Here is a 12,836-nt window from a genome sequence, read left to right as displayed (position 1 = left end):
CATCCTCTTGAACTCCTCCTTTGCCAGCCGGAGCTTGTCCGGGGGAAGCCTTTGAGCACGGGCGTGGAGGGGTGGTCCTTGTGTCAGGATGTGGTGCTGTATGCCGTGTCTGGGCATGGCTGCCGTGAACTGCAGTCCCAGAACCGATGGGAAATCCGCCAGGACTCTGGTGAAGTCGTTGTCGGACAGCGTGATGGAGTCTAGGTGTGGGGCCGGCAACTGGGCTTCACCCAGGGAGAACGTTTGAAAGGTCTTGGCATGGACCAGTCTCTTCCTGGGCAGGTTGACCAGTAGGCTGTGAGCTCGCAAAAAATCCGCTTCCAGGAGCGGGTGGGCTACGGCGGCCAGTGTAAAGTCCCACGTGAACCGGCTGGAGCCGAACTGTAGCCGCACCGTACGGGTGCCGTAGGTCCTTACTGTGCTGCCGTTCGCGGCCCTCAGGGTGGGACCCGGTGCCCTGTTGCGGGTGTCGTAACTCGTCGGAGGTAAGACGCTGATCTCGGCTCTGGTGTCAACCAAAAAGCGGCGTCCCGACTGCTTGTCCCACACATACAGGAGGCTATCCTGATGGCCAGCCGCCGTAGCCATCAGCGGCGGCTGGCCCTGGCGTTTCCCGGGAACTTGCAGGGCGGGCAACAGTGGCGGGCTTCTGCGCCCCACCGCTGGTGGTAGAAGCACCATTGTTCGTTGGTCTCCTCACCCCTGCCTCTGGGGTTAGCGGGCTCTGCAGCCGGGCCTGGTCTGGTTTGCTGCTGGGAGCGTGGCCTGGTGATCTGTGCGACGGACGCCCCACTCTCCTTCTTGGCTTTCCACAGCACATCCGCCACCTTCCAAGGGTCGCTGAAATCCGCGTCAGACAGCAGCAGGCATATGTCCTCGGGCAGCTGCTCCAGGAATGCCTGCTCAAACATGAGGCAGGGCTTGTGACCTCCGGCCAGGGACAACATCTCGTTCATCAAAGCCGACGGTGGCCTGTCTCCCAAACCATCCAGGTGCAGTAAGCGGGCAGCTCGCTCGCGTGGTGAAAGTCCGAAAGTCCTTATGAGCAAGGCTTTGAATTCCGTGTATTTGCCGTCCGCTGGGGGCGATTGCATGAACTCCTCAACCTGGGCAGCTGTCTCCTGGTCCAGGGAACTCACCACGTAGTAGTAACATGCGGCATCTGAGATTATCTGCCGAATGTGGAATTGGGCTTCTGCTTGCTGGAACCATAGGTGAGGTCGCAGCGTCCAGAAGCTTGGCAGTTTTAACGACACTGCATGAACAGATGCGGCGTCATTCATCTCCGGTCCAAATATTGTTTGGGCTGTCGGGGTCACCAATTGTAGCAGTGTGCTACACGCAGCGCTGCAATAACGACACGGAGTTGGTGAGCTGCAGTTACAAAAGAGGTTTATTCAAACTTCGCGGCCTCGCTTTAAAGCCTTCCTGATCCCGCCCTCCCCGGGCGGGAATGCTGTAGGGGGCGCGTATTCACAGTCCCGCGCGCGGGCTTTTCCCCTTGCTGGTGAAGCAGGCTTGGCGCCCTCTTTGGGACCGGCCTCAATGCCGGCGTGCACCGCTTTGTGAGCCGGTTCGAGTGCGCTGGGAAGTGGGTCACCACAGGCTCTTATCTTGTTTAGCAGCTTCATGTGTGGCACCTTGTCAAAGGCCTTTTGAAAATCCAAGTAAGCAACAACCATTGACTCTATTTTGTCTGTTCTGCTTGATATTTCCTCAAAGAATTCCAACAGATTCATCAGGCAAGATTTTCCCTTCAGGAAACCATGCTGACTTTGTCTTATTTTATCATCCACCTGAAACCTCACCGTAACAATAGACTCTAACATCTTCCCAACCACCGAGGTCAGGCCAACTGGTCTATAATTTCCTTTCTTCTGCCTCCCTCTCTTCTTAAAGAGTGGAGTAACATTTGCAATTTTCCAGTCCTCCGGAACCATTGCAGAATCTAGTGATTCTTGAAGGGTCATTCCTAACGACACAATCTCTTCAGCTACCTTTTTCAGAACCAAGGGATGTAGCTCATCTGGTCCAGGTGACTTATCTACCTTCAAACCTTTTTGCTTCCCTTCACCTTCTCTTTAGTAATAGCAACTACACCCGGTGAATCTCTTGACTTTCTGGCATACTGTTAGTGTCTTCCACAGTGAAGACTGACGCAAAATATTTAAGTTTCTCCGCCATTTCTTTGATCCCCATTACAATCTCTCCAGCGGTCCGATATCCATGCACACCTCTCATTTACTCTTTATATATCTGAGAAAAAAAAACTTTTGGTTATCCTCTTTTAAATTACTAGCTAGCTTTCCTTTATACTTCATCTGCACCAATTCCTCAGCCACGCGGTTTTCTGCCAAATCGTCCTACTGTTACCCTCACTGTGCATGGCACAGGCAACAATCCAAAGATTACTGCTCTGGAGGTCCTCCTTTTCAGCTTTCTATATAACTCCCTATATTCTGCATTCAGGACCTCCTCCCATTTCTTACTATGTCATTGTTACCAATATGTAATACAACTTCCAGCTTCTCAAGCCTCCTTTTTAAAATGTTGTATATAAGCAATCTTACTTTATGTGTTTTTTTATTATTGTGCTCTTTATTCTTATTTTTGTGCTGTATCAGATCTGGAGTAACAATTATTTGGTTTTCATTTATACCTGTGTAATGAAAATGATATTAAACAATCTTGAATCTGTATCGGAACCTTTGGTGAGGCATACCTGTAAACACTAACTACAAAATCCTCATTACAATTATTCACTACCTGCCACACAAATTGTGTAGTCACCTTTGCACTGCCAAATCACAAAGCTTCACTGAACTAAATTTTTATTTAAATTCCATACACTACCCACGACCATAACCAAGTTCTTCAATCGCCTCAACATCATTCAACCTCAACTGCAAGTGATTCTTTACTGAATGTGTTCTTAATAAATCCTGTTTATTTTGCATACATCAATAAGGGACTTATCCATTTTGAAGGTATTTTGTAGGCACAATATTTTCCTTTTGTTTTGTTAGAGTAGATTTTGAGAATTCCCCCCATTATGACTCACCTGAGCTCAGCAGTACCTGGGTAATCAGGATCATATGATTCTGACCCATTCAAAATGATCATGGACTCTTGCTTGTAATTTATGAAGAGCTGTGTGCCACCTGAAATCACACTTACTGGTGGGGTCGCAAGGATCTCCACACATACAGTGTAGTTATTATAAACCACACTGCCAACAATTTGTACCTGCAGTTTGGAAGTAATTTTAGAGCATATATAAGCTTTAAATTGCATGATAAATTTCATTTTTTGGCAACATTGTTAATATTCTTTCCATTTTTAAAAAATCTTAATGTATTTCATATCGGTAACACAAATGGCAAATAAAGCAACAGATGCATGAGAAACTGAAATCAGAGAGAAAAAAAACAAAATCCTTCACAATACCATTATTTTGTAGTCAACTCATACTTTCTGTAATTATTAACAAAGCTAAATTCAAATTCTATTTTATTATTACTATTATTATTCATGTCCTTTCCTGGAGTTAATTCAGACTAAATACCTTCACTGCAAAACTGAAGTAATACTAACTGTCTGATTTATCTGCCTCAAACGGGACATTAAACCATACCTATCAGCACATTAGGTGGATAGGAAAGAGGAACACCAAATTCATCTGACCAGAATTTAAAATTCTTTCAAAAATGTCCAAGTAATTAGTTTTACCGTATTCCAAATAATGAACTTCTATGAATTGTTTTAGAATATTTCTGAAAATTATTAAGACACACAAGATCAACTGTTTTTGAGTGCTTGATGAGAATGTATTATGGTATTTTTGCAGAATTATTTATTTCTAAAATTAGGACTTCAGACAAATGTTATATATATTATAAATGTAAGATTCTACAGGCATTTAAATGGAAAATATTCTGTTAATACCACACAATTATATTATGTTTTCAGATATTTCTTACCCTGGCAATTGCAAGATAGATTCCATAATTCAACAGATAGCCCGGAATGATTATAGATTGTTTATTAACATCGACCTCTGCCAATATGACCAGCGAATCCTCTGGTGTAAAGAAGGACCAACTGTATTGTATTCCTCTTGAGATATTACAGACAAACTCACTCTCAAATGTAACTCCAAGCTTGAAGGACTGGTATCTTCTAACCTATCAGAGAATTGGTGTTCTTTACTACAACTTTTCAGAAAATGGTATCAGGCTGATGACAGTTTATTTACATTATCAAATGTGATCTGAGCCACAGAGGCCATTTGTATTACGTTCTTTGGCTTAACCCATAATCCCCATGCTGAGGAAGTAATCTTATTCTGAATATATTACAATGTACATTTTTTAATATTAATAGCTGACAGTAGAAGAATTCTTACTCCGACTTTTCTGATTTGAGTGTTTTCTCTATTCTGTTTTACTGTTCTTTACCCAAGCATTATTTTGGGCAATTCATTCAAGGTTTTAAAAAAATCCTAGAAGTTACTGTAAAATAAAGAAAATACACTGTAAAAGCATCATGATAGAACAACTAAATATTGAAGGTGGCAGCTGCATTTGCATCAGCTCGTTAGATATTCACATACTGATCAGGGTCCACAGCCCTACATTTATCCCAGCATGTACATCCCCAATTCTATATTGATGAATGCTATTGAACTTACCTCTTCTCGTCTGTCATTCAGTGCATTCCATAGAGCACCAGCTCTGCTTTCTTTGATTATCTCTCCTTTAATATTCTTTTTTTATTAAATTCGGGTTTGGGTAAATTGAAGCACCACTTTCTCATTTAACTGAAGGCTAGATTCCCCATTCTCCCATGTTTTTCATTAAACGTATTTTCTTTACCCTCAGTACTTTATTTTGCATTGGTTATTCACAGAGAAACATAGAAAATATGAGTAGAAGTAGGCCATTTGAACTTTGAGACGTGAACCCACTGGCCTAAAGAAAAATATTCAACCCCTTGCTGAATATATTGAATTATCTGATTACCATCTCAGGGATCTACACTAAATTCCCTCCTTAGTAAGAACGTTCTTCTTCTGATAAAGATTCTAAAACTACAAGCAACACTTGAAGTGCAGTCTCACCAAGACCCTATATAATTCTATAAAACACAATGTAAAGAAAAACTTCTGATATTCTTAAGTGGAAATGATAGCTCACAGTACCTCTATTTTGGATGGCCCATAGCTTTTAACTGGAGGAGGTTGACAATTCTCAGAAATAACAAACAGCTGGCCAGAGAGCACAGCAGAGCTCACGTTGTTAAAGACGACTACTTCAACTGTAAATTCTCCTTCTCTGCAAAAAAAATTGAATAATCATAATAAATATTTTAATCCCAATCACAGAACATACATTTCTGTAAAGAAAATCTCATGTAGTAGGTTAATTCATGAACAAATCTTTTTGAAGTAGCTTTTAAGAATATCATATAATTACAAATAATTCCATATTTGTAAGTTACAACAATAATACAAAATATCAGCACTCTACAAAGAATCTTGTTTTAAGAACATGTGGGCATGTGAGAATTCAGCCTAATCTCAGAATCTGCCTACCTATCATAACAGTGATACTCTCTTCTGCTCCCAATTCTCACAGTACCATCACCAAAATTCCACAAGTAAGTGAGATTGGTCCCATAGTTAATGCGAACTTCCACAGCAATACTGGAGTTTAAGAGAACTGAGGTAAGATCTTGATTGTTTATTCTAAGTCTGTTCGGCTCAACAGCCTGCTGCAGTTCTATCGGAAAGATGTTTGATGTGAATGAACTAATCTGGTTTGATGCGTTCACTATTACATTGTACCTGCAAAACAAAAACAACTCAAGTTACAGTTAACTAAACCCACTTGGTATATTTTCCCCAAGTTAGTGGCCATCTGATCTTTATTTTGAAATGATATGATTTGTTTGTACAATTTTGTTATAACATATCAACCATGAGGTTACAGGTTTGCAGCTAACAAGCTATTGGGTTAATAGTTTCTTAATCTTATCCCAAAATGTAACATTTCATCATATTTTCTGCCAACTCCCAACACCAACTATCTTGCATTCATTTAGTCCATCACTGATTCCCTCTATATCTTTTCTGCCTCCATGGCTTAATATAAATGTCAATTATTATCTACTTCCTGACAAAGGGTCTCAGCCCAAAATGTCGACAGTGCTTCTCCCTATAGATGCTGCCTGGCCTGCTGCGTTCCACCAGCATTTTGTGTGCATTATTATCTACTTTATGCCTATTTCCTCCTCTGACAACAACTTTAGTTCGAATAAAACTATCTGCTTTCATACATCTGCCTCTATCACTACTGGACTACAATATGCCTACTGTTGAAACTCCCATCCATTCAAATACTGCCTCTGGTCTTGTCCGATCAGATCCGCTCCCTCTTTCTTTCCTTTAAACTTGAGATAGTCTAGAACTTTCCTGTCCTTGTCCTAATTTATGCCAAAGCCCAATCAAAGTTGTGTTTTTAACTTACTCTGCGACCATAAACTACATTGGATTTTGGGGTTATTTTCAGAAACATTGCATGCTGTCACCTTCCCTATTTCTATAATCTCCTTCATTTCCGTAACTTTCCATCCTGGGTCTGCTCAGTCAGCTAAGGCCTCTTAAGAACCCCAGAAGTAATTGTTCTAGATCCGATGGTCATATCCTTAGCCGCAAACCCCAAACTCTGGAATTCCACTCTAAATCCACTCATCCTTCCCTCCCAAATGACACTCTTTAAAATGTACGCACTTTGTTCTCACGCCTGCTGAGATGGGATGGTGCCAACCTTTTCTTTGATAACGTTCCTAGGAAACATCGATTTTAAGGATTGTGGTGACAGTAGCGTTAATTCTGGGATGGATACTGTTGATGATGCTGACAGTGACTTGGACCCCAATGATCACAGGTTCCAGGATAAATTAATTTATTCACACTTCCTGCAATTTTTCAATTTAATACTTGCCCAAGATGCAGTTTCTTTTATAGTGAAGGATCGATTGCAGTAAATACAATTGCTTCATTGAACATACCCATCCAAACAGCAAGCTTGTCATTTCAAATCTTCACACAGCTCCCACTCTGACCCCTCAGCACTCAATTTCAGATCCTGATCACTTCTCCCATTTTACCTGAACAATATTTGTTGGTTATAATTCTGCTGTAAATAGAACTTTAAAAGATCAAAATCTAATTTATTACTTGACTTATTACCACCCGATAGTTCTGTTAATTCTTCTGTAATTTACGGTAAGTACTTTTGACACCCAGCCTTTTATATGTACTTCCTTTTTTGCTGTTTTTCCTCTCACTCCCTGCATCTTTATTTTCATTTATATATTCATCAGATGTGGATGTCTCTGGTATAAAGCCACGAATTACTGATTATTGCCAACTAGCCTGGAACAGAGGGGCACATTAATACAACACACACAAAATGCTAGTGGAACACAGCAGGCCAGGCAGCATCCATAAGGAGAAGCACTGTCGATGTCTCGGCCCGAAATGTCGACAGTGCTTCTCCTTATAGATGCTGCCTGGCCTGCTGTGTTCCACCAGCATTTTGTGTGTGTTGTTTGAATTTCCAGCATCTGCAGATTTCCTCGTGGGGGCACATTAATGTCCTGAATCCAGCTTAGTTAATGTTTCAGGTTGAGCACTCTGTTTCTCTTTCCACTGAAGCCACATGCTGACTTGCAGAGTTTTTCCAACATTTTCATTTTTTATTTCAGATTTACAGCATCTGCTGTGCTCTTGATTTGAAGTCAAATAAAGACCAGACCAAGTTCAGGTGGCACATTTCCTTGAAGGACATTAAAAACCTGATAATTTCTTAAAACAATCCATAGTCTATGGTTAATAACAATTACAACAATTTTTTTTTTGTTTCTGAATGCCAAATTTATTCAATTACTTAAATTTAAACTCCAGCAGCTGTTGTGTTTGAACTGGATCAATAGTGCATATCTCCGGCCAAAAATTCACACTTAAACAGAACATCATAATGTGCACTAGAAGAAAGTGCATTAACCCGAACATTTCTCTCTCTCTCTGCAAAAGTTGAACTGCTGCTACTTCCTACATTTTCAGTTTTTAATCCCTGAATTTTAATTGATTATTATGTATAATATTTTAAGAGAACCAAAAATATATTGTAGAAGCTGAGAAAATGATCAACAAAAAGAAGGTATTTTGGCTAATCACTGAACTTAATGGAAAATATATAATGAACGATTAGTTACTGTGTTTCCTTTGCCTTAATTTATCAGCCTGGGATGGGATGTGATGATGCCTAAGACTTATACAGAACAACTTTCCAATTATATTGATAAACAGCAGTCAATTTCTTAGTAAATCAAAACAAAATAAAGCTTTTAAAACATGCTCATATGCAACCCATGCTTTAAATAAAATCTTTATATTTCAGTGTCTGCTTGAAGGCCTGAAAATAAGATCAATTATCCAAACCTCACACTGTAGTTAATTAATTTTCCGAGCCTTGCCAGGTTTTATGTCAGACTTGGCTTCTGACGTGATGCTTAATCCAGCACAAAAGAACATGGAAGCTTTTTGCACAGGAGATAATATGCATGAGTAATTATTCAGTCTTTCACAAAACAGGTCAACCAGAATTCGGGGCTTGTGTTTAATGCCCCGATCACGTCAAAACACAACTTTCAATATTACTTAAAATTCTTAAATTCAAAGGAGCTATCTGTTAGGGCATTTTTGGGGTTAGGTCATATAGCAAATAACTTCAGCAAGTATCTTCAGCCACCAATTTTCAGATTTGAATATAGAGTGCAGATTAAATTTAAACTGCAGCTCTGAACGATCAGATGCTAGAGCTATAAAAACAGCAGTTGATTGAAAAAGTTGATTAACGTTGTCTGGAATGTGGGTGTGAAAGGGAACTTTTGTGTGCTCCAAAGGAAGCATTGTATATACTGTACATTGTAAATATAGAATTGTCCTTTGATCTTTAGTATATAAAGCATCATGTAGTGTTGGATCAAGCAGGCCTCTTCCCCGAAAGGGTCTCAATATGGTGCCTGCAGTGTTCATTTTGTTGAATAAAAGACTACACCATATCTACCAGCTACGTCTCTCCAGTGAACTTTGTTCACGTGACCACACTATGTATAGGTGCAGCTGAGCAATTCAATCTCACTTGTTTATACATACTTCCCTGGAGTTGAATATCTTGTGGTTATGCTGCGTGATGTGGTTTTCACTGGCGGCTTGTCTCCAAAGTACCAGACAAACTGCAGTGGGTCTTCCTCTGCAGTTATAGCTGTGAATATGATGTCAGAATATGTAGCATATATTGTCTTGTTTGTAAAGACAGAAACAGCTGTAAAACAATTTAAAGTTGAATAATTAAATACATAATCCAACATCTGTCCAGCATTAACTGAATATTTTAATTTGAGAAAAATATCAAACATTCCCAAAATTAAGACATGCAATTCAAAAAGTTATCACGGTCTTGTCTTTAATGTTCAGCTATTAGTTCACTTCATTAATTTTGCAGAGATAATGTTCTGTAATGCAGCAGGGCACTGCTACCAAATCATACGGACCAGCCCAGGTATTGTCCACAACATTCAAAATCTACCTACCAGTGAACAGTAAGGAACATTAGAGCAAAGCTTGACTGGTTCCCATATTCCCCTTATAGGGATTTTGATGAAGAATGGGAGCCTCAGCTGGCTTTTATTCTAGCTCAGTTCAAATATTCTAAGTCCATTGCCATATCTCATTGCTGCAGAGCATTAGTGAGGATGGAGCAGACTGCAGCCTGACTGGGCTTGGGGAATGATTCTGTACACTGAGGCAAAATCATGACTGGGAGTTGTGGAAAGGGGGAATAAGGGGATAGTGTGATGCACCATCAATAACTCACTCTGAGACGTAAAAGCGAGGTATCAGCTTTTATTGACTGGAAGAAGGAACAAGCAGTGATTGACCACCATACTACATCCTGGAGACAGAGAGGCCAGGCTCAGACCTCAATCACCTTTATACAGGGGTCTGTGGGAGCAGCCACCGGAGCAGTCATCAGGGGGCGTGTTCAGACAGGTATATGTAGTTCACCACATAGTAAAGGGTTTTGCTTGTCAGAAATCAGCAGAGAATTTTGGGAATTGGCTATCAGTCAGGACTTGGCACTCCAAGAAATCAGGAAATTTATCAGCAACAGGGCCTAGATTGATTAGAGGACTAGATCAGTAGTAGATAGGGGCTGTTGTGAGAAATCAGGTTTGTGGGTTCAGTTAGCGAGGACAGACGAAATTCACCAGCAGTAAGTACAGTACTGTGCAAAAGTCTTAGGCACATATGTATCTATATGTATGTTGTCTAAGACTTTTACACAGTACTGTATTTGTCAATGTGGAGCAGACAGAGAGCTAGTAAATCTGACGGAAGCAAGGGATGTTGGGAATGGCAAGGGTGGAGCTCTACAGGAAGGATGTGGAACAAGTGGCAGAGGACTACCAGGGGCCCTAAGACACCAGGCATGGTCATTTGATTCCGACATTTGATTTATTGATCATTATAGAGTGTCTCTGTAGTGTTTCATGCTCCCTCATATCTCCCTTCCCCTTTTCCCAACCATGATTTCCCTCCTTTCCCCCTTCCCTCTCTAAGTCCATAATAGAAACCCATATCAAGATTTTTTTTGCATCAGCAGCAGTACCATTCAATGTATAAAGTTAGTATCGTATTGTGCAAAAGTCTTCGGCAGCCTAGCCATATACGGTATATGTGCCTAAGACTTTTGCACAATACTATAGCTCAGTTATTTATTTACAAGACAAAACAAACACTAAATGTTCAGTACACCCTTCAAGCTAAACTTGGTTACAGATTCTTAACTAAACTGAGCTCTTGAAATGACAAGACAAAACTAAAGATACACACAGTGGCAAATACTTATTTAAAATGTGCACCCGGGCCCTCTGAACTGCAGAACACCTCTACTGACTACTGTATCTGCGGCCCACTCATCTACCTAGTCCATGGCAATCTGAGAAGAAAAGAGACCGCAGGATTACCGTACACTGGATTTAAACCCTACCGGCACAGTGATATCATTCGTAAATGAAGCGAGTGAGAGGGTCTGTAATGTTCCTTACACTGGCCAATATGTGCCTCCCACAGGGGAGTGGCTTTCATTGAACAGGCAAGTTAAGACACTGCAACATGGCAGACAAAAGATGAATAATGGAATTTATTTCACTGAAGTTCCAGTCCTGAGTGATTTCTTTCATTTGCTCACTGGATATGGACATTTGCTGGAGACACCAGCATTTATTGTTCACACTTGGCCCTGGGTTGAGGAGGTAGTTACATTTAATCACATAGATGTTTTAGAAGAGCCCTAATTCATCATTTGATGTGGGTTGGATTTCCACTTCATACCAATAGGTGGTTGGTAGAATTCAAGGAGTGATGCAAAATAGCCTCAAAATGGTCAGTATCATATTTTAATCTGGGAAAACCATTCATCTCCCCAGTGAAGGAATTTGCATTATGCTTTCAAGATAGCTTTTTAGAACAGTGTGTGGTTCAGCCCACAAAGAAAAGTCATTTCTGGATTGGGTGTTATGCAATAAACCTGATTTGCTTAAGGAGCTTAAGGTGAAGGAATCCTTTGGAGACCGTGATGATAATATGATAGAATTCACCTTGCAGTCTGAGAGTATCAGTATTACAGTGGAGTAAAGGGAAATACAGGTACGAAGAAGGTGCTTGGGAAGCTAAAAGATTTGAGTAGTCAGCTAGATCAGATGAACAACACCCCAGGGTTCTGAAAGAAGTAGCTAAAGAGATTGTGGAAGCATTTATAGTGATCTTTCAAGAATCACTAGATTCTGGAATTGTTCTGGAGAATTGGAAAATTGAAAATGTTACTCCACTCTTTAAAAAAGGAAGGAGGGAAAAGACAGGAAATTATAAGCCAGTTAGTCTGACTTCAGTGGTTGGGAAGATGTCAGAGTCCATTACTAAGGATTAGGTTTTGGAATACTTAGAGGCACATGATGAAATAGGCAAATTTAGGAAGGTTTACTTAAGGGGAAATCTTGCCTGACAACAATATTGGAATTCTTTGAGGAAATAACAGGCAAGACAGACTAAAGAGAAACAGTGGCTATTGTACACTTGAATTATCAGAGGGCCTTTGACAAAACACTGCATAAGAGCCCATGGTATTACAGGAAATACACTAGCAAACATGGCTGACTGGCAGAAAGCAAAAGAGGGGGCCATTTCTGGTTGGCTATCAGTGACCACAGGATTCAGTGTTGAGACTGCTTCTTTTCATGTTATATGTCAATGATAGATGATGGGATTGATGTATTTGTGGCTACATTTGCAGACAATATAAAGGTAGCTGAAAGGGCAGGTAATGTTGAGGAAGCATGAAGTCTGCAGAAGGACTTATACCGATCAGGAGAATGAGCCAATAAGTGGCAGATAGAATAGTGTAGGGAATATGGTGATGCACTTTGGTAGAAGGAAGAAAACCATAGACTAATTTCTAAACAGGAAGCAAAATCAGAAATCAGGAGGTGGGAGTATAAATATGGGATTCCCAAAAGGTTAACTTGCAGGTTGAGTAAGGAAGGCAAATGCAATGTTAGTACTCATTTTGAGAAGACCAGAATATAAAAGAAAGGGTGGAAGGCTGAGGCTTTATAAGATGTTGGCCTGACCGCACATGGAGTATTGTGAGCAATTTTGGGCTACTTTTCTAAGAAAGGATGTGCTGGAATTGGAGAAGGTCCAGAGG

At 40.6% G+C, this 12,836-nt stretch overlaps 1 protein-coding gene across 1 annotated transcript in view; it reads right to left on the bottom strand.

Moving 5' to 3' along the window:
- The window catches only part of LOC140732138 (polycystin-1-like protein 1), a 181,529-nt gene that overhangs the window by 134,950 nt on the left and 33,743 nt on the right, over positions 1-12,836 (bottom strand). The window contains exons 12-16 of the mRNA XM_073054354.1: positions 9,224-9,392; positions 5,594-5,845; positions 5,201-5,333; positions 3,981-4,184; positions 3,062-3,246 (exon numbers count right to left, since the gene is read on the bottom strand). Coding sequence (XP_072910455.1) covers positions 3,062-3,246; positions 3,981-4,184; positions 5,201-5,333; positions 5,594-5,845; positions 9,224-9,392 — 943 coding nt within the window. The remainder of the gene's footprint in view (positions 1-3,061; positions 3,247-3,980; positions 4,185-5,200; positions 5,334-5,593; positions 5,846-9,223; positions 9,393-12,836) is intronic.

This window comes from Hemitrygon akajei, chromosome 8 (genome assembly GCF_048418815.1).
Source record: "Hemitrygon akajei chromosome 8, sHemAka1.3, whole genome shotgun sequence".
Taxonomy (NCBI): domain Eukaryota; kingdom Metazoa; phylum Chordata; class Chondrichthyes; order Myliobatiformes; family Dasyatidae; genus Hemitrygon; species Hemitrygon akajei.
Note: the sequence above shows the minus strand (reverse complement) of the source record. Positions and strands in the feature narration are given on the sequence as shown.